The sequence below is a fragment of the Oenanthe melanoleuca genome, chromosome 3 (genome assembly GCF_029582105.1).
Source record: "Oenanthe melanoleuca isolate GR-GAL-2019-014 chromosome 3, OMel1.0, whole genome shotgun sequence".
Classification (NCBI taxonomy): domain Eukaryota; kingdom Metazoa; phylum Chordata; class Aves; order Passeriformes; family Muscicapidae; genus Oenanthe; species Oenanthe melanoleuca.
The window spans coordinates 28,332,921-28,355,971 of record NC_079336.1 but is presented as its reverse complement, the minus strand read 5'-3'; the positions used below and the strand labels follow the sequence as shown (position 1 = coordinate 28,355,971).

The 23,051-nt window shown below is 34.4% G+C and overlaps 1 protein-coding gene across 6 annotated transcripts in view; it reads right to left on the bottom strand.

Annotated features, from left to right (window-relative positions):
• The window catches only part of RIMS1 (regulating synaptic membrane exocytosis 1), a 303,454-nt gene that overhangs the window by 71,064 nt on the left and 209,339 nt on the right, over positions 1-23,051 (bottom strand). For all 6 annotated transcript variants that reach the window (XM_056487165.1, XM_056487160.1, XM_056487159.1 and 3 more), the window contains 2 exons: positions 13,957-14,028; positions 9,701-9,813 (listed from right to left, as the gene is read on the bottom strand). In XM_056487165.1, coding sequence (XP_056343140.1) covers positions 9,701-9,813; positions 13,957-14,028 — 185 coding nt within the window. The remainder of the gene's footprint in view (positions 1-9,700; positions 9,814-13,956; positions 14,029-23,051) is intronic.

The window sequence follows — 23,051 nt, the reverse complement described above, 5'->3', positions numbered from 1 at the left end:
ACACAATAATAATCAATGTACTATATTAATATATCAGATGTAGTAGGGCAGACCAAGTTTTTCTTTTACCTTTAATAAAACTCTTCTAGACAATGTGTCATATGGCATATTTCTGTTACCCACAGAATATGAATCTAACAATGCAAGAAATATGACTTTAAAATAAATTAAACTTGCATTAGCATCAACAAGAGACCAACCCTATGAAAATCAATAAGAGCTACAAAGGCAGCACTAATAGTAGTGGCCAGTGCAAAAAGAAATAGAATTAATTTTAAGTTCTAAAGTTCTCCCTTTAAGGTTTAAAAGGGAGTCTAAACTCTATACTGTATAGAGTGTACTATACATCCATCTACTAGGCTGACAGCACACTATATGAAAATTTTGTGGGATCATTTAAATAAGGATTGTATCACAGGCAGCTATAATGAACAAGCAAGGAACAGCAAAATATTGTAACTTCCTTTCTAGTTCCAGTTTTTTATTCTTGAGTTCTAACTCTTTACATATCCACCTTATTTCACAACATTCATCAAGGAGACTCTACATTCTGAAAATTTTGGAAAACAGTGTATTTTGTCAATAAATAACATTTAATAAGAATCCCCTTATACATTTCAAAAGAAGGTAGGTAGACAAGTACTAAGATACATTTTTTAAAAGTCAGGTGATTAAGCCGAGGAAATTTCTACCCCTTGCACTCATTAAGTGAAAATACCTTTCTAAAAGACATTCTTGCTCCAAGTATGGGCTTAATGACAGAATGACTGGTGACATTACATGGTCTGTGATTCAAACTGATAACCATACTATGCCTTTCTAGATGGTAGAAAACCTATGGATGTCTTAGCACTGGCCTCACCATTCTCTGTAATGATGAAGTCTGCAACAAACTCAGAATTTTCTCTTGAGACACTTCATATTTCTGTTCAAGATGGTCAAGACAGAAAGAGGAGGTGCAGGCAAACAGTATGACTTGGTAAACCTCCGAGTCTTACCTGCACTATTAAATGTCAGAGTAAGCTACATAACAGGAAGAAATTGGCATCAAGATTTCAGATAGCTGTACCTCTTTCCAGAATGTATCTCACATCCATCCTTCAAGATGCAAACTTTAAGAGAAAAGGTCTACAAGGCTAAAATGACACAAAGATTTCTTACATGTACTGAAAAGCAAGTTGAAGTGAAAATTTATCTCATAAATCTTATATTAACGGTGCTTCTGGGGCAAACCCAACAGGTTCAGACAGGAGAACAGAGAACTGCACTTATTCCAGAAGACAAGAGAGGTCTGACTCTTTCTTCAATTTCAGTCTTCATATTAAGAAGAAAGGTTGAACAGTGGCAAACAGCTAAAGCTGTAGTGCAGTCTAGAAGCATGTATACAGCCTTTCTACACAGCAAAAGCTAGGAGATTTATCCATGTGAGCAACTCAGATGCCCTGTGAATGGGAATCAGGTGAAAAAACTGGTTTGAGGAATTATATATGAAATAATAATAATTTAAAAAATCTGGTTTGAGAAGAGGCAGCTGAGGTAGAAACTAGGCAGAACTTATGTATAAAAAAGACAGAGAAATAAAGCAGCAACAAGATTTGGATGGGAGAATCCTCTAGGGCAGAGATGGCTGTGTGGCATAGAAAAGTCACACTGGTGTTGGACCAGGATGATCCATTTCAGAAATAATACAGAGAATCTCTAGTTCATTTAACTGTTATCCTTCAGGATGAGTTTTGCAGAATGCACATACAAAATATCCTATATACAAAATAGGTTTCATGGCTTTAAAAATTCACAGCAAACTCTACCATGAAATTTAGAAAGCACACAAAATCATGGGCAGATAAATGTTTTGAAATATAAGGTAAGTTATACTAAAAAATCAATTTGTTGCCAAGATGAAGAACTTGCTACAACTTCTTTGAATAAACAACTTCCAAAAATAATGGCAATGCAGATAGTGAGGGCAATGGCTCTGAAACCTGCTCTGTCTGACCAGAACCTGCTGTAGCTAGTTCAAGCTTGTGTGTGAGAATTTCCTTTCCATGAGAGCTGATAGTTCTCTCGACCTTCTCCCAGTCATAATTAAGGCATGACCAAGGCACAGTCAGATTTCCAAGATGGGAGATGAGCTTGAATCTCTCAGTACAAACAGAGGCACTGTGGCCATCTTGAGCTTAACAACTCCCTCCAGAGAAGGGAAACCTGAATAGAAACCTGAATAGAAACCTGAAGTGGAGGATGCAACATTCAGTTCTTTCTCAAAGAGCTTCAGGGGTGATCCACAGAGAAGCTTCTATGTGAAAAGGAACAACATCAACAACAAAAAAACCAAAACAAAACAACAAACCACTGATTTTGGCAGCAATAAAAGGTCAGCATTTTCATAACTGGTAAGAATTTATTGCAACCTTTTCCATTGATTGCATGGAACAGATGTTTCCTTTGTTGCAGACTCACATGGTTAGTGTTGTTCACTTCTGTAGTATATGCTCTCCCTCATATAGATGTCTCCTTTCACAAAACATCCTGTAACTCTCCATTCTCATCTCTAATTCACCTGCTGTTTATTCTTTTCACCTCTTGTAAGAAGCTACTGTGGGCTCCTGGTGTAAACTAGCTCAAATTAAGATATGTGTGGTTCCCCAGATCTGCCAGCACTACACTCTTCCTGCTGGTCTTTTGTCCAGCTCATTTTAGCCCCTGGGTTTCATCTGCCATAAGCTCCCTTGAGCCAAAGGAATCTGTGTATATAAATATCCCACCACCTTCTACACATGCCCAAATGTTGGGCCAAATCTATCCAAATCTTGTGGAAACAAGCTCTTTTACAAACCTGTTAGAGACAGTCTAGTTTGACTGCATAAAGTCCATTGTCTTAAACAAAAAAACATCCACTGCAGCCCAAATCTTGACAGAGGCATAACCAACAAAACAGGCAAGATTGATTTTGTACTGTCCTGTTTGAGAGAAATATAAATACTAATATAAAATATAAAGACAGAAATAATTCTTTAAATCAACCACTCTTAGCACTTTCTTAAGACATTTCATATTGTATCCTTACACTGCAAAAAATAACATGTAATTGCTAACACCTAAGTTACATATTTCTTTTTTCATCTCCTTTCAACATTATCATGAAAACATAATTGTGTATATTTGACATGGGTGTTGGAGTTCATACCTAGTAGAAAAGTTGCTTTATTTCTACCTAAGCATTTATCCCTTCAGAAAGTAAAGTAGTTGCAGGAAATGCTTTGATTCAAGCTTAACTCACAGTTTGGCTGTGACCCACCCAAATCTGTATTCAGACCAGAATGTCCCAACGTGAGCAAGACTCAGGAATAAAGGCTAGAGAAGGTTAATCAGTGCTAGTAATGTTTATGTAGCATAGTATTTTGATTTTAGCATTAAAAGGGTGTTTTAATTTTTTTTTCTCTACAAGCTTCATTTAGATTTTGAAATAATTTCTACTTTCAGCTAAAAGGAAAAAAAAAATAGGACTTTTCTGCAATGTGGCTTTGACATAACAGACTGCAGTTTTCACTTTGTGGGACAGCCTAAGATACCTGTTGTTTGAGCTCACTGATTCTCTGGTATCAGCCCAGGCATGAATTCATAGGAAGTGAGCATAGAATGTCTGCCACTAAAATCTGCCCTACAACAGGAGTAACTTTCTGACATGGAACTGACATGCAAATTGGATACAGTTCATTCCTCAGAATCTCTCTGCATATAAAAAATAGTTTCTGACCATCATCACCTTTAACTATACCTAAGCCCGCATCTAGGAAACATTCTTCACAGTTGCCAAGGACCATGGCTGCATCACTAGAAGCATGTGCTGTGCAGAACTCATGAACAGTTTAGGAAAAATCTTAAGTCTTTGTGTGAACTTTAACTCAATTAAGCACCTTCTGAGCCATGTAAATTATCATGATTACCTCTGTTAAATCCAGTATATTGCATTTCAATAGGAGCATGAGAAATCACAAGAGAAACCATTTTCAGATTCTTCAGATAGCAGAGATATTTGAGAAACAATCTTTTTGCATGTTAACACTGTTAACTAAAACCTATATACTGATGTGGAGTATAAAGAAGAAAAAGCCAGTATCAACAGTTGCCAAACATTTGTAAAAAATTGCATAAATATTTACCTTTTGTGGGAGACTTAAAATTCTCTTGCTCTTCAATGAATTAAATGCACGGAATGATGGAAACAGAAAAAGAAATCAGCAAATTTAAAGTTAGATAAAGAAATGTGTTACATGTGACAATGGCATGTACAGTAGGCAGTACTCCAGCATATGTAAAAGTAATGTAGAAAATTAAAGTGATAAACCATGACAAATAATAAAGCCTATGACTTTTTCTTTAAAATTAACAGGAACAATGATGTTACAGAGAAACAGATTGTGGAGTCTTTAAGTATTCTACTAGAGAAGTATCATCATACCCAAATTTATGAATGACATGAAAATCTTGTTTTAAATATCACTCTTACTTCTGAACCACACAGCACTATTTGAAGCCTCTTCTGCAATAATGAGTATTATGTATTTATTTTCTATTAACTGAAATCTATAATACTCAATAACTACCGGACTACTAAAAATCTGTTTTTAAGGAAAACATAAAAGATGATGAGGCTTCAACTCATTTGTGAAAGTTAGCAGTGCTAAGAAAAATACTCTCAGGCATGAGTAAAGATTCCACAAGCTGCCTCAAAATATGCAGTGCCATCTAATAATTTAAAAATAAAGCCAGAAATATGGAGACAAAACAAACAACACTGATAGACTGAAATCTAAAACTGAAAGGACTTGTTCTTTTTTCTTCTGACACTCAATTTTATACTAATAGAATTGAGAAACATTTTTGACTAAAAGGGTTTGATCTTTTACCATTACCACAACCATACTCTCACTGCAACAACATTTCAATGATCAAGTACACAAACACAGAACTGTTTTCACTAGCACTTCTTTTCCTTTTGGGATCTAAAGTTGGTTAAATATAAAAAGACACCTGCAACTCAATGTATTATTTGACAACATACTGATTTTCTGCATGAAATTCTGATTCTTATTTGTTAAAAGAAAAAACACTGGACATCAAAACACTTTGTTCCTCTGTGACATCACTACCATTGTACAAATATCACACAATGAACTTTATGCATTAACCCCCATTGAATCCCAGCAGAGTCTCATGTAACAGCACACACACACACACACACAAGCACTTCACCTTCCACACAAGTGCTGTACAAAGCCTTTTCCAACACGAGCTAAGGTACAGCCACACCTAACGCTGCATGCACGCTTGCTTTGCTCGGTGTCACCACGTGAGCCCCACTGCTGGAACCAGATGCCACTGGAAACACACACAACCACATTGCTTCAGTCAGGTTTACAGATGCTCTTCACATGGAAACAGACTGCTATGATCACAAACCTTACTCTCATTATGTGACTTCTGAAACAGGAAACTACATTGTCAAAGCTATGAAAAAACCATGCTGTGAAGACCCAATACAGGCAGATCGAGGGAGTAAGACCTGTTTTGCATGAATTAGCCCTGAAAGACTTGCTGTATGACAACCATTGCACATTTATATTGCTGGTTCATAAATTTCAACAGTACTATTTTCTTTTGTTATTTACTAGCCAGAGTAATAATATAATCCCTACCATCTGCTGGTGTATTCACTTCCTTGATCAATACAACAATCAACCATTATGCAAAAGTGTAGAAACCCACCCCCAAATCTTATTCAAGCGAGACTTCCTGTGATGTTTGATAGCTGTGATGACAGAGGACAGACTGAGTAAAGATCACAAATGCATCCTTCATATGAAAGTATAATTTAAAATCCAAACAACTACATCACAAAGTTGTTATAGAAACCACTAAAAAGCAAAGTCAATGCAGAATCCTAATCCCTCTTAACAATTGCAGAGTTCCACTCAAACATACTGCAAATAAAAAAACAGTGATTCAAATCTCTGACAGCCCAGCACGGAATGATATATTGAGAATACATCATTGTCCTTACCATGGCTTAGAATTTCACTGCTTTAGTCACTGAGGCAAAATATCTTCATATGATTAGGTCCTTTTATAAAATCATCCGTTAATACAAGAAAAATCAAAACCACTTCTTTAGTAGCATAAGTTAGGGAAATTAGTATTAAATTGTGATGTCCTGAAAAAACACACACAGACACACCTATACAGGACTAATATTCAATATTGAAACACCTCAAGACCTTTCAACACAACAGCATCCCAATCTCGTGTTCTAAGAAATACTGCTGACAGGGTTGCAAAGGAAAGAAATACAACTATGTCTTCCTTGAATATGACTGTAATAAACATAAAAATCACATTGTCTAAAAATTACAGAAGCCTACAATCTTAACTGCAACCACTTTTTAAAGTTTGCATGCCCTCGAGTTGCTATTATTTAGTTAGTATTGCCTCAAATGAAAATTACTATTCCTCTCCTCCACTCTAAAGCTACACAAAGTTGCTCTCCTCTTCAGAACATAATCACCAAGAAGCCTGTTCTTTTTTGCTATTTTTGCCAGTGTGAATTATAATGCTGTTTCAAGGTTTTAGTCCTTAAACTTGACCTTTTCCTCAACATTTAAGGTTGTTTCTCCATTCCTATCAGTAGTACCAACTGTTTCCATAATGGAATAAGGATCACTACTTTAGTCTTCTCTGTATCAATTACTTCTGTGAGTTTGTTGTTTGGTTTTTTTTTAAAGAAAGTATGTGTATTATTCATGACCTTGTAAAACTATCTTGTTTTCTTCTAAGTTGAATTTTTATGATTCTCAGACTGCCAACCAGCACAGTACCTAAGACAGTATCATTTGGTAGAGAAAAGGAAACAAGCTTTTGTTTTGTTCTAAACTTGACAACAAAATGGAATGTCTGAGAAATACAATGTCAGTCAAGCCTTATTAGCATGGATATGACCACTTACAATTGATAGCTAAAAACTACAGATTAGAACTTAAAATATCACACTGTTTACCACATGAAAACTGCTACCAGTCTCTTGCTCCTTCAGTAACTCTCATTTATTTCATAATGAAGACTTTAAAGAGTAATAAAATTACTTCACTGGATTCTTCTATGTCTCCCAAATGTGCAACAGTGCAAATAAGAAGTCCATTCCTGATATACAAATATGCAATCTTTTTGCAGCAATCACTATGTCTTGTATAACAGACTTAAATGCATATATGTATATACTTAGATTCACAGATATATATATTTAGATGAGCATTTGACAGGAAACAACAGGATTTTTATGGAACATAAAGAAGTACTTTACTATAGAAATGATACTTTATGTATATCATACAGGTTTTCCTTGAAACACATCATGATGTCAAGATGACCATCAAAGTAAAGGAAGAAAAGGCATTTTGAAATATTTCTGATGACATCTGGATATTGCACTTGAATATGACATCATCTGTATCTATAGTGACTGTGAATATAAACCACCAAGGACATACTCCAGTTCCAAGCACAGTTAATGTAAATCTTTTACAGAACTCAGTATGTTTTGGTCTCAATTCTATATTAAGGTCAGATCACTTCTGGTCACTACATTTGACCCTGATACTCATTTGAAAGGGATTACAGAGGTGAAACTAATAATAAAATCTGGTAGTGTAAGTCTGAGCAAGTACTTAGGTCTTATGGTCTTAGTGAATTTAATTTCTAAAAGCAGTATTAAGTCAGACATACTAGCATATGTATTTCAACACATACTGACACGGTTTTTTAAACACATATTATAAAGTCTATTAAATTTTGTACTCCTCTACAAATATGCTCTGAGCCTGAATAGAGCATTAAATGTGGGTAAAGTAAGAAAAGCTCCCTTTCAGAAGGAAAGTCAGTCACTCAGACAAAACCAAAGTGTATAGAAGGAAATCTCTTTAACCACTGCTTCCATGTGCTGTAAAACAGCCCTGGTGTCACAGGCGGCAGGATTTGTAACAACATAGCAAACCACGACGCATCCTCCCGGCACATTTTATATATAAGGCGCAAGCATATTGAGCACAAGTGTAAACAGGAGTTCACCAAAACAGCATTACAAGTATTCATGGTACCAACAACTTCATAAACCTGGAGTAGCTTTGGCCTTCTGCTCAACTTTCATTTTTTCTTTCCTCTTCTGCACACATCCCATTTCTACTCATTTTTATGGTAAGTTCTACATTCATTTCCAACGCCTTCAACAAAACATAAACTGGTATTTTACTTTCACACACCAGTTACCAGCAGAAAGATGATATATGAATATGCAAAGGAAAGCCAAATTAAAATTAAATTAAAAGCTGATTCATCATTATGCATTTTATAACAAGTTCTGAAATTGAAGTAGAAATATGGAAGAAAGTTGAAATTTATTACTTATTACATGTCCCTACAAAGCTCCCAACTTGCTAATATGCAGAAATAGAAACTCTGAATGTAGTTTGTAACTAGTTTATAATTCAGACAGTACTAGAGTCACTACAAAACGAGAGGACCTGAATTGAAAGTTTAAAGTTAATAAAAGCCAATTATATAAGTATATTAGTCATTCAAAATAAATACAAGAAAAACAAGAGTACATTTTATATGTGCTAATTCAGGGTTTTGTATGCCATCACAGCTCAAAGCCTTAACATTAATGCAAACTGATTGGATTTTATGCAAGCCATCATACAAGAAAACCTCACTGGTAATCTGTCATGATAAGGTGGTCATGGTAAGCAACTTTATCTGTTCAAGAATGTGATCTGCTAACAATTCTGCAATGCACCACAATATTTCATCATTATAAGCATTACTTTAATTTCCACAAAGAAAAACTTGTAGTATGTGCAATCTCAGTTGTTGCTTGTAGTCAATGAGGAAACAGGATTTTTTAAACACAGAAGAAAACATAAATGTACAAATATTATCCATTGTGCCACTTCATTTTACCATAACAGCTCATTCTATGTGTGCAGTATGTTGCTAGAAAAAGAAACAGCAATGTACATCCTCATTTGATCTTAGTATGTAAGAAACATCTTCCATAACCATCAGGCCTACATTGTCTTCTCAGGTCTACATTGTCTTTTTCAGAAAAGAGCAGCACTCTTTGCCTGATCAGTTTATTCTTAAGCAAGAAAGGACGGGTGACCTGTGCTCTTACATTTCCCGTGGTAATTGTTTTCATTCTTTATTCACTGAACTATGAACTCCAGAAGAAAAACATTTTCTGTGACATTTATTATTAATCTATGTTAATAATACACAACAATAAATATAAAACACAAAATAAGAAATGAGAAAGACTTTCAAAATCCTTGTCCCCGGTTATTTGTGGTTTTTTTTTTTTTTTTTTTTTTTTTGCAGATAACATGCTAGACACGTTGGAAACTACCATGACTCTAATAGAAAATTTAAATATGAAAGGGTACTAGAAAAGTAAGGCAATTAAACCACATGTAATAACCCACCGGTCAAACTTCAATGGATTTCCCAAACTACAAAGATGTTTTCATTCTCTTCTATTGCTTTACTGGCAGAATTATAGCACTGGACATGTAGTTATGCAAGAGGGCTTAAAGTAAAGAAAGGTAAGAAATCAAAGAGTTTGAGCTATCACAAGCTCATTATTTGATACCTTGCTCTATACTGCCACTCCTTACGGGAACTTGTGGTAGCTGTCTTCCCCTACGACTGCTGAAGGAGGTGTCTGCAGGAGGAGACTGCGTGGGACTTCCTTGCTGATGTGTTCTGCAAATGAAATTGAGATATAAGCAAAATAAGGCAAATGAAGAGACATTTTATATTCTGAATTTTAAATGCAAATTAAGTTGCAGGTACTGAAGATTGGTTTGAAAAAGTTTGCATTCGGTCTATGCCACAGGCACATACTCAAGTCTAGATCCCTAGTCAACTTATAAGGTCTTACATTTAATTTCTCTAACTACCTTTATCTCTAGAAAAAATATAACCTTTTGTTTGTATGTTTAGTTTATTTATTTATTTGTGAGATTGTTCTGGTTTGGCTTTTTTGTCATTTTGTTGTTTTGTTTTTTTTTTAATAAAGTAATAGTGAAAAAACATTGAATGAAAAGCAGTTTTCTAAGAATCACTCATGATTATTACTCACAATTTATATACAGTCTCCTGCACTGGTACAAGAGCTATATAAAATGCCACTTTTATGTTTTATTAAATTTAAATTTAAATTCCCTTTATGCTGATGTAATAATTGCACAAGGCTACTGGACAGCAAGTATCTATTTCCAAAGGATAGCATGTTTTTTTTTCCCAGAACTCAAAGAAGGAAAAAGACCTTTAACTTTTGTATTGGGATGGGGGAAGGGAGGGTGTGTATCTATGTGTATGTATGTATATATTTTGTGCATGCAAAAAATGCCTAAGACTTTAATATTAATATCTAAGTAAATATCCAAAATCCCATTGGCTGAATTCTAGCTAGCACTGTTTCAGAATATTTTGTCTACTTGATGTCTTACTCACAGTTACAGTTTCAGAGTATAAGGCATCAAACACCTTTGGAACCCTCACATTTAATTAAATTATGGACACCTATAATAACTATAGGGAAAAGGTTTAAAAAAGTAAAACAAAGATGAGAAGCAGCAGATCACTTAGGAGAGCTTACTGTGAAATTCCCTTGCCTGTTACAGTAATGTCACACTCACTACAGTGGATAAGCACTGTTTATCCAGTTGCAAGTAGATCACTTGTAATTTAAAGTAGCACATTTGTGTAAGCTCAAAATAGTTGGTTTTCACTAGGTAGATCAACAAACTCTCTTAGCCTGTAAGATCAGAATTTGCTGTGTGAAAGATGTGATTTTCTGCACAGTGTTTAAGAAAAATACTTTGATAATTTCATATGGATACAGAACAAAACACAACAATGGAAGGATGAGACCCAGGCAGTCTTTTAATCTTAATTTGCAAAACTAGTTCATCAGCAAGAAGTGCCATCTGGATGGTGAAGGTAGATGGCGCAAAGAATCCGGAAGAACTGTAAATACCATGAAGAGAGAATAATCTACAGTGCCAGAACAACTGAATGTGCCATGTGTGCTCAGAGTACAACACCACACTGAAACCCTGGAGGCAGAACATGAAAGCTGTGCTGGACACATAGCAGCCTTGTCATAAGTGGAGAAGGCGGTGCTGAGCCTCTGGATGCAGGGTGATGTACAGAGCACAAGGGTCTGACACCAGCCTGCTCACTCAGCATGGAGCCTAATCCCCTAATCACTGACTGCCCAGCCATTCATGAAAGACATGGTAGCAGACCCCTAAAACATCAGGGCCAAAGAGAGACTGTTCCATTGATAGCTCCAGGCATACCTTCCCATGCCTCCCTTCATCAAAGAGCATGGCAAATCCTGGCTACAGGACCAGGGCTGAGGTGTCAGATGGAAGTTGTTAATTCTGAATGCAAATACATTTTCAAAATCACAAACTGCAGAACACTCACCACTGCAAATACACAACCCTAACTGTGGAACTGTTGAACTTGCAGTGAACAGTTGGCCAAAAACTCTAGCTGCACCCTAAACTCAGCAAACACAAGCTAACAACACATATGACAAAAGGGTGAGCACAGAGTTGGCTATGAATACCTGGGTTTACCACAAAGCATTTCTGTTTCTAAAACATACCTTTTATTTTTATTAAAAATATTAACTGCATTTTAGTTAGTGACCTAGAAAAGGACAATATGGAATCTCTAAGTGATTCTCTTATTTTCCCTTACAGTTTGAAATAAAAAACCTATTTAAGTAACTGTAAGTACTAAAACAGAAATAAAGTTCTAAAGGAACTCTAATGAAAGTATAACTAATATGCAGTAAAATTATTGATCATGTTAGTTTAGAGCATAATTATTATTAGATCATTAACTGCATACACTACAAGTATAAGATAATGTGAATAATTTCAAATTTGTAGAGTGCCAAAGTACTCTAACTGTGCCCTTTTACTCTTGTTTGGCTTTCCAACAGGGCAGCCTTTTGTGAACAGTACTACTGTACCAGAAATTATATCAGAAATTTAAATTCTTGTGCCATCATTTCATTATGGGGTGGTGTTCTGTTGTTGTTTGTTTTTGGTTTTTTTTTGGGGGGGAGAGTTGTTTTGTTGTGGGGTTTTTATTTCTGCAAACTTATGAAGTCTCCCTTCACACACTCAGAACAACTTCCCCACAAGATACAGTAAGGTATCCAAGGAACTGTCTGGTTCATATGACAATTTTACTCCTTCAGAACAGGTTACTGAATCATATCTAGAAGGCTTATCTCATTGAAATAAGAGAACTTTTGGGCTTTATAAATTATCTTCAAAAGGCTGTTTTTTTCCCTTTTATGTACATTTCCTAAGCTATCACACTGCACAAAAAAAACTTAATCTTATATAGCATGTTGAAATGTTTTTTAGAGATGCTGATAGCATTTTGATAGGTTATTTCAGTAATCTGCTGAACTACACTAGACAGGATTTGCAAATGGCAAAATAAAGCCCAATTGTACAACAAAAATGAGTATTTAAAGAAGAAATAGTCTCAGGACTATTTGAGAGGAAAATTCATTGTCTGTCCTATTAACAAAACTTTCTGCCAAACAGAACATAATGCAAGATTACATCTAAGATGGAATACTGAACTACAGCATTCAGACTCATTGAAATATTTTTGTCTTACATCTAATACTAGTGAATCATTTTATGGAACCAGAAGCCTGCAATATGTGCCATGGAGATATAAAAATAAGCAGTACAATTCATGTTTCTCTATGCTCTTGTTCCCTGGGTTCATTGCTGAATTACCAAGAGCCAAACCTCTTGGACATCAGTTACTTTTCAGAAGTCAGAAAAAACAGTGGAACAAAAAGGCTTCAGTAATCTCCATGGCACAACAGTCCCTGATTCAATCATAGCAAGGATTTCAGTCATCATTTGGGTAATCTCTCCAACTCAAACTGAAAAAGACCCTGGGTTGTTGTGACAACAGAATCATCTGACTCAAGGAAAATGTAGCCCTTGCTTTTGGATTAGGAACAATAATCCGGGACTATAGGCAGTAAAACCAAAAAAAAGTGCTGAAGTTCTGCTACATAATGTGCAATTTCATTGAAAATAGAGATGTCTGTGTTGTTTATGTTAGTTTTAAAGCTCTCTCAATGTAAAGAGATGTACATTCAACCTCTGTGAATCAGAACAACACAAATTAATTTCTGACAAAGGCAGGATCTCATCCCTCCTCACTGCTCTTATTTCAGTCAATATACAGGGTTTAAAACTTAACTAGATGTACTTATTATTCAGTAAAATTTTTTATTTTTTCACTTTTTCTAAAAAATTTGAACATACAACCCATACTACTGTAACATCAAAGTTAAAAGACATAATGACAATACAAATTTTTAAAAATTCAATTAATAAAAAAAGTTTGTCTTAATATTAATTTTATGCAATGATAGCTTTAAATGTGCAACGTAAATTTTTTTATCTTTTAAAGTTAAATTCATTTGATCAGAGAAATTTTGAATTATTTATCTGTCATAGCTATCTGTCTTTTATATAATCCATTGTGGTTTTTCATCCTCAAAGTTAATGTAAAATAAGGATTTTTTGAAAAAGAATCAGTGCTGAAGTGCCAAAAAGCACTTCTAGTCTTTGCCATTGAGCTTATCTGCAATGATGGAGAATGCCAGAAAAATTCCATATGTATGCCACAAAGTGCTAATAATACAGACATAAAATATAAAATACTGTAAATTATGACAATATAGCTTTTGGTACCACCATAGATGTTCTAAAACACTTGTATTCCAAAATCTGGAATCAGACTGATAATAAGAGATGCTTACACACCGTTCAACACTCCTACCTTTCTGCTTCAGCTGCAGGACCTTTCCTAGTTTGTTTTTGGCTGCTATATCTTTCCACTTTTCTGGACTGCCTGTGAAATGACATGTCAGAAAAGAAATAAACAAAGAAGAAAAAGAATACAGAAATATGAAGATTATTTATTCATGTATTATAAAGGTAATAAAATAAACTGTTGACAGAAGAGAAAGTGATAACTATCATCATAAACAGGCTGGTGAAGCTGAGGTTTAACAGACACTGCATTAATTAGGTTTGATTGAGGCTCATGGTGTGCAGCTTAGGAGGTACCAAAACAAGGAAGAAAACATAAATCCTGACTGAGCCTGCAACAAGTTTCCACTTCACAGCCTGCATTTGACTAGAAACAATGATTCCTCACAGACCTGTAAGTCATATCTTAACAGCATGAGAAACAAGTTCAGAGTATACAGAAGGAAAAAAACCTTGTAGAAAGAACCAGAAAATACTATTTGAAGGATTAAATAGATTTTAAAATTGCTTTTCGATCTAAATTTCAGAAGCAAGACAAATACTGTATCATATCAGATTTATAAAAGGCTGTCATTATATTACTAAAAACTTGGTTTTTTTCAAAAATCTCATTCCATTACATTTTAAAGCATTTAGAAACCGACTAAACCAATTCTATTTTCTTCCTGGTCAATATAAGTAAGTTAGAAATTATTTCACTCCTTCACTCCTTTCCTACACAAATATTTTACAGAATTCATATGACATTTGGATAATGAGGCACTAGCTACCTCAGACAATCTAAGCACTCACTTTGATATTAAATAAGAACAATGAAGAGTAATAGGAGTCTATACATACAAGAACAAAGGTAAAGCCTCGTTTCACATTTATTACCCAGGACAATAAATATATGTAAATCTCTGAAAGTCTTGTGTCCTGTACTATCCATAATAATGTCAGCATTTACAAACTAGGATTTACTTCTTTAAACCTCAGAAAATCATCAAGATGTATTATTTTTTTCAGAAGAAAGTGCATACAATGTTTCAGGAGTGGTAAAACCAGGGAGTGATCATTATTCAATCCTAGACCAGAAATGTGACAAATTTTAATGCATGCATAATCCTGCAATGATACAATCAATGTCATATATTAGGCTATATAAATTACTGTGAGAAAAACAAAAAGACACAAAAAATATTTAAAATAGTATGTTTTCCTTTTAAACCTTTCTGGATATAAAGAGTAATCCAGTGCCTGAACTGGAAGAGACCTAAACAGCTGTGACACCAAGTTATGCACAAATAACATAATCATAGTGGATTTTAATTATTTTTACCCACTGCAATATTTGATGAGCATTTTATTGGTGATGCAGTGGATTCCACAAAAAAGGAAACACTGCAGCAAAATAAAAAATGCTTTCTGCATGAGCTGAGGTCATTACTGATACTTTCTGGATTTTAAAAAATGTATTTTCTCACAGAACATAGTATGTCAGATTAAAAACTAAAATCCCTTTTGTCCTCAATCTATTTTTTTCAGATTTATTTTTAATATATTTTCATTGCTTTTCATTTTTTTCCTTTACCAGGACAAATATAAAATGGATACTGAGGAAAAAGCACATATTAAATGCTGCAGCTTTGCTTAAAACCTACAGTTAGCAAATTTTTAAAGTTATGATTAGATCCATGGTATGCAGCAGCATTACCATTCAAATTATATCACCCTCTTCATTTTCTGTTTAGCTGGTTGTGTTAGGGGCTTATTTTTATTCTTCTCTTACCCCTTATGTTGCTTGCCTAGACTGTGACCTTGCATGCAGTGGAGAAAGAGAGCACATAGTGAGTAGTTTCAGCCAGGTGGAAAAGCTAAGAGCAGCTTTGCTGTGACAAGTAACACAGGAATACACAGCACTGATGAGCTGAGCACACTTATTTCTCTGCTCTCAGGGCTGTCCTCGAAAGCAGCACATACTAGAAATTATTTTAAATCACTTTCCTTTTTGTTTCCTTCCTCTGGCTAAGATGATGCTGCAAATATTTCCAATTAGCTCAACATGTTCTGATTTACTTCCTAAATGTACTTCAGAGGAGAAAAAAAATATTACCATGAATGATACATGCATATATGTACTTGTACATAAAACCAGGGGGAAAAAAAAAGAAAATGTGTGAAAGAATGCAGAGCATATGAAAAATATACTATAACCAATACCTCATTTACTTTGATCTATGATTTCAGTAAATAAGGATACCTCTGTGCTGCTCCAGGTTTAGCACTTAGGTGGTCTACACTGTCCTGTTTTGGAATGCAAGACTCCAGCGTCCTTGTTCTTCACAATATTTGGAAACATGGATGTGAAATTGGACGGAATGAGCAGAAATAGAGAGATGATCACATGCAGTGAAGATGGAGACATGCAGTCAAATATACAAACAAAAAGCATTAAGTCACTATCTGTTGAGAAAAGCTGTATTTCTCATTTTCCTATTCCAAACACTATAAAATTTTAGATATAAGATCAACAGTCTAAGATGTAATGAAGTATAGAATGAAAGCCATGCCAGTATTTTTAAAAACCATTATACTCTTCATGCTGAATGGCAGCACTGTTACTTAATAGGTGCTATTATCCTTATTGAGAATATATATAAACACATAAAAAAATCCCTTTGCTTAAGAAGATGCATATTTTGTCATTATATTGTGAAATTCTCCTGGAAATGCAAGTAACTTTCCTAATTTCATGTATTTTGATGAAATTTTCATATTCTATTGCTACATAGTCCACTACAGTAACAATTAGCAATAATTCAAGAGCAAAGTAAAATAATTGACTCAGATTTTTTAAAAAATAAAAAGTATATAGGAATATTTCTGAATTTCTATGGTATTTTAATTTCTGCTAAAGCCACAGAATGCGTTCACAGTTTTCAATTTGGCAAAAATATTATTATCCTGTTGGTTTATTATTAGTTTTAATGAAATACATTATAAGATCTATGAATGGAATTTTTTTTTCAAGCACAAAATTTGGATTTTAATGAGAAAACTCAGCAAATTTTGTAGTTCACTAATAATCTAAGTTTTGTAATATATTTGTATCTATACCTCCATTAGGGTCAGGAAAAACTAAAATTTCTCTGTAAGATCAAAAATCTTCCAATTGTCACACCAAATCATTGAACAATATACGTCATATATAGACAAGCACTACATGCTGTTTTATATACAGACAAGCTATTTACAGCTCATGTTCCAAAGTTCTATGTGCCTCAGTATATTTAACAGATTTCTGTTAGCAAATCTACACACAGAAATTTGAAAATATTCCTACTGAAATTAAAAATCATTACTTCTGAGATGAAAACATAACATTTTTATACAATTCAGTGTCCAGTATTTTTAAGTGATTTATTACTGTCTTTACAAGAGCCCTCAGTGGTTTGCAGTGACTGTTACTTTATGTAGCACTGAAATAATACTAACTCATGTCTTCATCTCATCTACCTATCAAGGAGTCACTTCTTCCTGATATGGCATATGAATAAATTCCAGAAGAACAGTCTTGCCAAAACTTTTATCAAAATTTATGTTAATAACCATTAGAAATAAATACAATGTTGCAAAAAATTAATTTATCAAAGTTAGAAATAATGCATAAGTCATAGATTTAAGAAATGTATTCAGAAACAGATCTTGATTGCATTGTATATGCAAATCTGACCCATTAGTAATATAAATCTGTAAAGCACTCAAATGAAGAGTAAGATGAAGTCTGTCAAAGCCAATTACTCTGTGAAATATTATTCAAAAGTTGTGACAAGCAGTTAGTTTGTTATCCTGCTGATCCGTCAGTCATTCCCCAACAGCCACTACTTCAGCTGTGATACAAGTGTATCTTAAAATAACCTTTAATTATTGAACTGAGTAGCACTGGCCCACTGCAATAAATATGTGAATTAATCAGAATAAATGTAAGCTAATAGAGAATAAAGGCAAAGCACTTTTGATTCTCTCACTGATGTTCTCTCTACAGATATGCAATGCAAAAAACTCAATGTTCTCAGAATTTCTCTTAATGTCAGAGAAAATCCTGGAACTGGCAGGCTGCAAACACTCAACAGTATCAAGGTTAGCTTAAATTCCTCCTGTGTTCATCAGTGCCTGACTACTCATCACTGGGTTTTGGTGACCAGAATGCATGCAAGACTTAAAAATATGAGAAGAAAATATGAGAAGGCACCAATTTCACATAGAAAATTAGACTGCTGTTTAACCATCCCAAAAACTTTCCCATAACAGATTCCATATTCTACAGATGCTTCATTGTAAAATGTCTGCTGGTGGTATTAGATGATTTCAGACTTTCTCCACAAAATTACAGCTGACGTAAAAAAGGCTTATTATTTGGCATTGAGAATGGTAGTATTTAAATGAAAACCTCATTTCACTGATTTTTCAAGTCTGAAAAATTCATACTCTGAAGTCAAAGACTCAAAAGAATGAGAACCAAAATGCCTAAAAGACATAAAGTACATTTGTAAACTCTTAATAGCTGTCACATCAAAGGGATGTGTAGCAACAATTCTGGAAATGCAGTATCTGTAAGGGAGGGCAGCTTTGAAATGATGTTTCACTAATTTAATTTTGTAATTTATAATGCTGTTTAACTCAAATTAAAAAAAAATACTATCCACAGTTACACACTTGGTATGAGTGGAATATTTCCAGTATTAAGCAAATAAGATAAATCACAGTACAAATATCAGTACTGTGTGTAGAATTTAGCAGAAGGTCAGGACTGGCACTGCTATTTCATTCTTACAGTTTTAAGTGCAACTTCCTAAGTTCATGTACAGATCATTTACATTAACCTCTATTTACATCATCCTGTCACTTACTGTAATACAAAATACTGAAAGAAAATTTTTGAATTTGCATTTAAATATAAATTGCAATGTCTGCTTAAAATAAAGCCAGATCTGGAAATAAAATTTTTAAAAAATCACTGCTGCCAAAGCAATGGGATAACAAAACTCATGTGATTCAAACACTCATGAGAAATAAAAAACAAAGGTGCTTCTACTAATCATAGGTGATATTCAGCATAAAAATTTATTTAGAGCCCTGATGTTCTTAATCAAAACCTACCTTATTAGGAAAACCTGCTCCATGGAGGTCATCCTGATTTGGACAGAATTTACAAACAGTGCCAATTTTTACATACATCAACTAGAAAGTGTAACCAAGACCTCCAACATATCAGCCTGTGGGGGTTTTTCTCCAATTAGGAACAGTTGGTTGAACAAAGGAAAACAAACATGTACACAAGAATATGCTCTACAACAAGTATTTATCACATTATAAAGCACCACAGTGAAAGCACCAGCACCATTTACAGAAAAACAGGTAAAAACAGACTAAAGAACATTAACACAGATAATGTTCTGTTGTATCAGACAGCGTATTTCGTGTCTTGTGACTATTCAGACAAACAGAAAACTTCAAGAGATGTTCATTCTTCTTGTGCTTTATAACAGTTCAACAAAATGCAGAGATGATATCTAAACTGCTGTTTTATTTTGGGCTTCTGGAGGTTGTAAATCTCCACATATATGCACACTTTTAAATTTCAGAGTTCTCCTCTGAGAGTGCAAGATGCAGCAAGCCATTTTTCAACTGGGAGGAGTTGACTAGTACCTGTCATCCTCCGGAGATGCATGCTGGATATGAATCCTGGGACTAGTAGGTCGTCTCCTCTCTAGGGAGGGGGACCATCTACCCCTGTTTGCCCGTTCAATAAAACAGGAAAAGAATACGATATTTAGTTTGTGGTAAAATTAAATAGATGGGATTTGGGACTGGAAAAATACCCCAAAAAGTAATGGAAGTGTGTAAGTTAATTATTTTTTTCCAACAGCTTTCCAACACCCAATTATACTTTATTTAGGGCTGCTTCATGTAGAAACATCACATCTGAAACAAAGAGGAGGTGTGCCCAAAGATGCAGAATTTACACCAATATAAACCTTCTTTATGGTGTACCACTAAGTTTTCAAATAGTCTCAAATGCTTGACTAGCTAAAAGCCTGACATTTGTGTAAGAAGCTGCAACTCCAAATTAGAAAAGAGTTTTAAAGATCATATGATGGTCTTTGTCTTGGTATTTTGTTAATCCCATCCCTCCCAGCTTTTTACATGGAAAAGTGTAATCTCAGTAAAAATGTAGGACTATTAATTGTAATAAAAGTTCTAGGGCACAAAGTCACCCTTTTCTGCAATGCAGTGAAAGAATACAGGTAAATTATTTAACTAAAACTAAGCTACACACATTTGTGTACAAGCACTGGGGTAATTTTTTAACATTTGAAAATATATAGTAGAAGTGCGTGCATCCAGCTTCCTCTTCAGTTTATTTCTCTTCATCTCTGCAGTACATGCCAGCACATTATGTTATACAACTAAAGTCAACTAAAAGAACCTGAATTGAGAATGAAAACTGGTGTATTATATGATTTTTTTTCTTGAAAAAGGTAATTCAAATTAGAATTATGGATACTATAATTAATATATATATATATATACTAACTAGACTGATCTTGCTTATTTTTTTGGGATGTCGTATGTTTATAATGCAACAAGTGTATGCATACAATACTAAAACTTAATTGCATTGTATTGCATACAATACTAAAATTTACGATACTAAAACAAACGGATTTACTAACAAATAGCAAAATGTTTGCATAAACGGAGCACAAATATCTAATATTTCCCTTCCTGAGGCATTCTTCCAGTCCATGTAATAAGGAAAAGGGTTTGATTTATGAAGCATGCAAATAACAAAAGTTTCAGGGACATGAGCATTATTTTAACAGTTACGTAGGTCTTTCAGATGTTTTAAGAGCAAATAGGTTGTTAGTAGTTCTTTTTCTCTCTAAAGCAAGAGTTAAAGAAAATGTTATGCATCAGTGCACTCAGTCAAAGCCCTTAATATGCTGATATCCACTACAGATATTAAAGAGCATTTGATAGAATTAACTCGGTAATTCAGTATGAATTTCCAGAACATGCTCCCTTTCACTGAATGCTGAATGACTGTGAGCCACAGTACAACACCAACATGTAACTGCCTATTTCTTTACATGGTTGGAAAGAACCAGAAAGACAGTATGCCACAGACCTAATGCAAACAGTTATTTCACTGCACATTATCTTAAATGGAAATGAGGGTATTCGACTGCTAAGGGCATGAAATACAAAAAACAACATGAAATCAGGACAAGCTTTAATTGGATCCACCTCCCTGGTATCTGTTATGATTAGGTAACAGGTATAACTGTTGAGCTTTGTCTTTTGTTTAGCTAGTTGTGACCAGCTGCTGGCAAACTTCATGTTTTGATTCCCTCTGCAGTGAAGCACCTCAGAACAAATCTAACACAGCTGTGGGGCTGTATTTTGCAGGTTTGTTGACCCTTGTACATGACCTAATCCCTGGGCTGTGCTCCTCAGTTTTATTTGTTCAGATCTCCACTAAGTCATGTCTCAGGCCAAACACATACCAGAAGTACCAATCAGTGCATCTGCTCTTGTGCTAATATTGCTAATACATTCAACAACTGCTTGCAACAGCAGAAATTTAGAGGGTAAATAATAGCCAAACTACATATTATTAACTATCACTGACTGCAATTTTAAATCAGTCTGGGGAACATGCTATTATGATGAGAAACCATTCCTAAATCAGATCAGAGTCTGCCCTTGAACCTCATGTCTGTTTTCCTGACCAGAGACTCAGTGCTGAAAAGAATTTTCTCCATTCTAAAGAAATAGCACCCAATTTACAAGGAAAAAAGTAGAAATTTTGAGACACAGTGAAAAGGATGATAATGAAAAAGCCTAAAGCATAATGAAGTAGTAGCAGGAAAAAACACTTTCAACGGCTAAAGAAGACAAATTATAAACTTAAAGATGTCTTGCAGATCATCAAAGCAACTTCAACCATAGAATCATTTTGGAAAGAAAAACAAATTAGCAAAACAGCTTGGAATAAGTAGAGGGTAGATGGTGGGAAAAGAAAAAAAAGGCAGGCATGGTGCAACTGCATAGAGGTATTAGGAGGGGAGTGATATTTTTGAATGTCTTTGAATATACTGTGCAAAAGAGAGGTATATGAAGGATTAAACTCTACAAAACGACAAAAAAGGAAGAAAAATCCTCTGCCAAAGCCACACATATCTTACTAATGAAACTATCAAGAAGAAATTTAATACAAATTTCCTTAACAAGAGCTTTTTTGCTTATGAAGGATCCCAAGTAAAAACCTCCTATTTAGGATTTCTAAAAGCTAAGAAAAACTTTCACAGTGATGGGCAATTTTTCTGTATCAGACTCACGATGATTTGGCAAAAACACATGTTTAATAGCAATAGAGGTCATTAATATAGGCTGAACACTTTCCTTTATGAGGAACATGCATCACATCAGGACACATGTAGCTTTCAGTATAAAATTTTTACTTCTGTATAATTACCAGTTAGTGTTTCATTGACTATTCAACTTGATGGGTGGCACCTTGAAGTAAGTATAGAACACAGTGCTCAATTTTATATACAATTATATTAAGTTACTGCTTGTAGATGAAGGCAGCTGTATATATTTACACACTCCATTATTAATATGATGTTACAATAGTTTTCAAAAAATATCTAGAAAAATATCTATATTTCATTCTGAGTGGCTCTACGTCAGATCATTGTTTTCTGTTTTTTAATAACCATGTTCATATAATTTGTAATGTCTTGAGCTCAGACTTAAAAAGGAATAAACTACTGTAGATCCATCAGGGATACCTCAACAGAACATTAGTCACTTCTCTTCAACAAGAGCATAACTTAAGAAGAGCACAGTTCCAACCAAGAAGCAGCAGGAAGTGGGGAGAAAGGAAAGGGAAATTATAAACAAAAAACTCAGGTGACACCCTATGCAAAGAGGAAAGTGCATTCTTAGTGTCTTTCTTCACACATCCTGTCCCACAATAAAGAAAATAACACAACTGTTACTACCACTACACTCTGTATTGACTAAAAAAGCACTATTAACTTCCATACT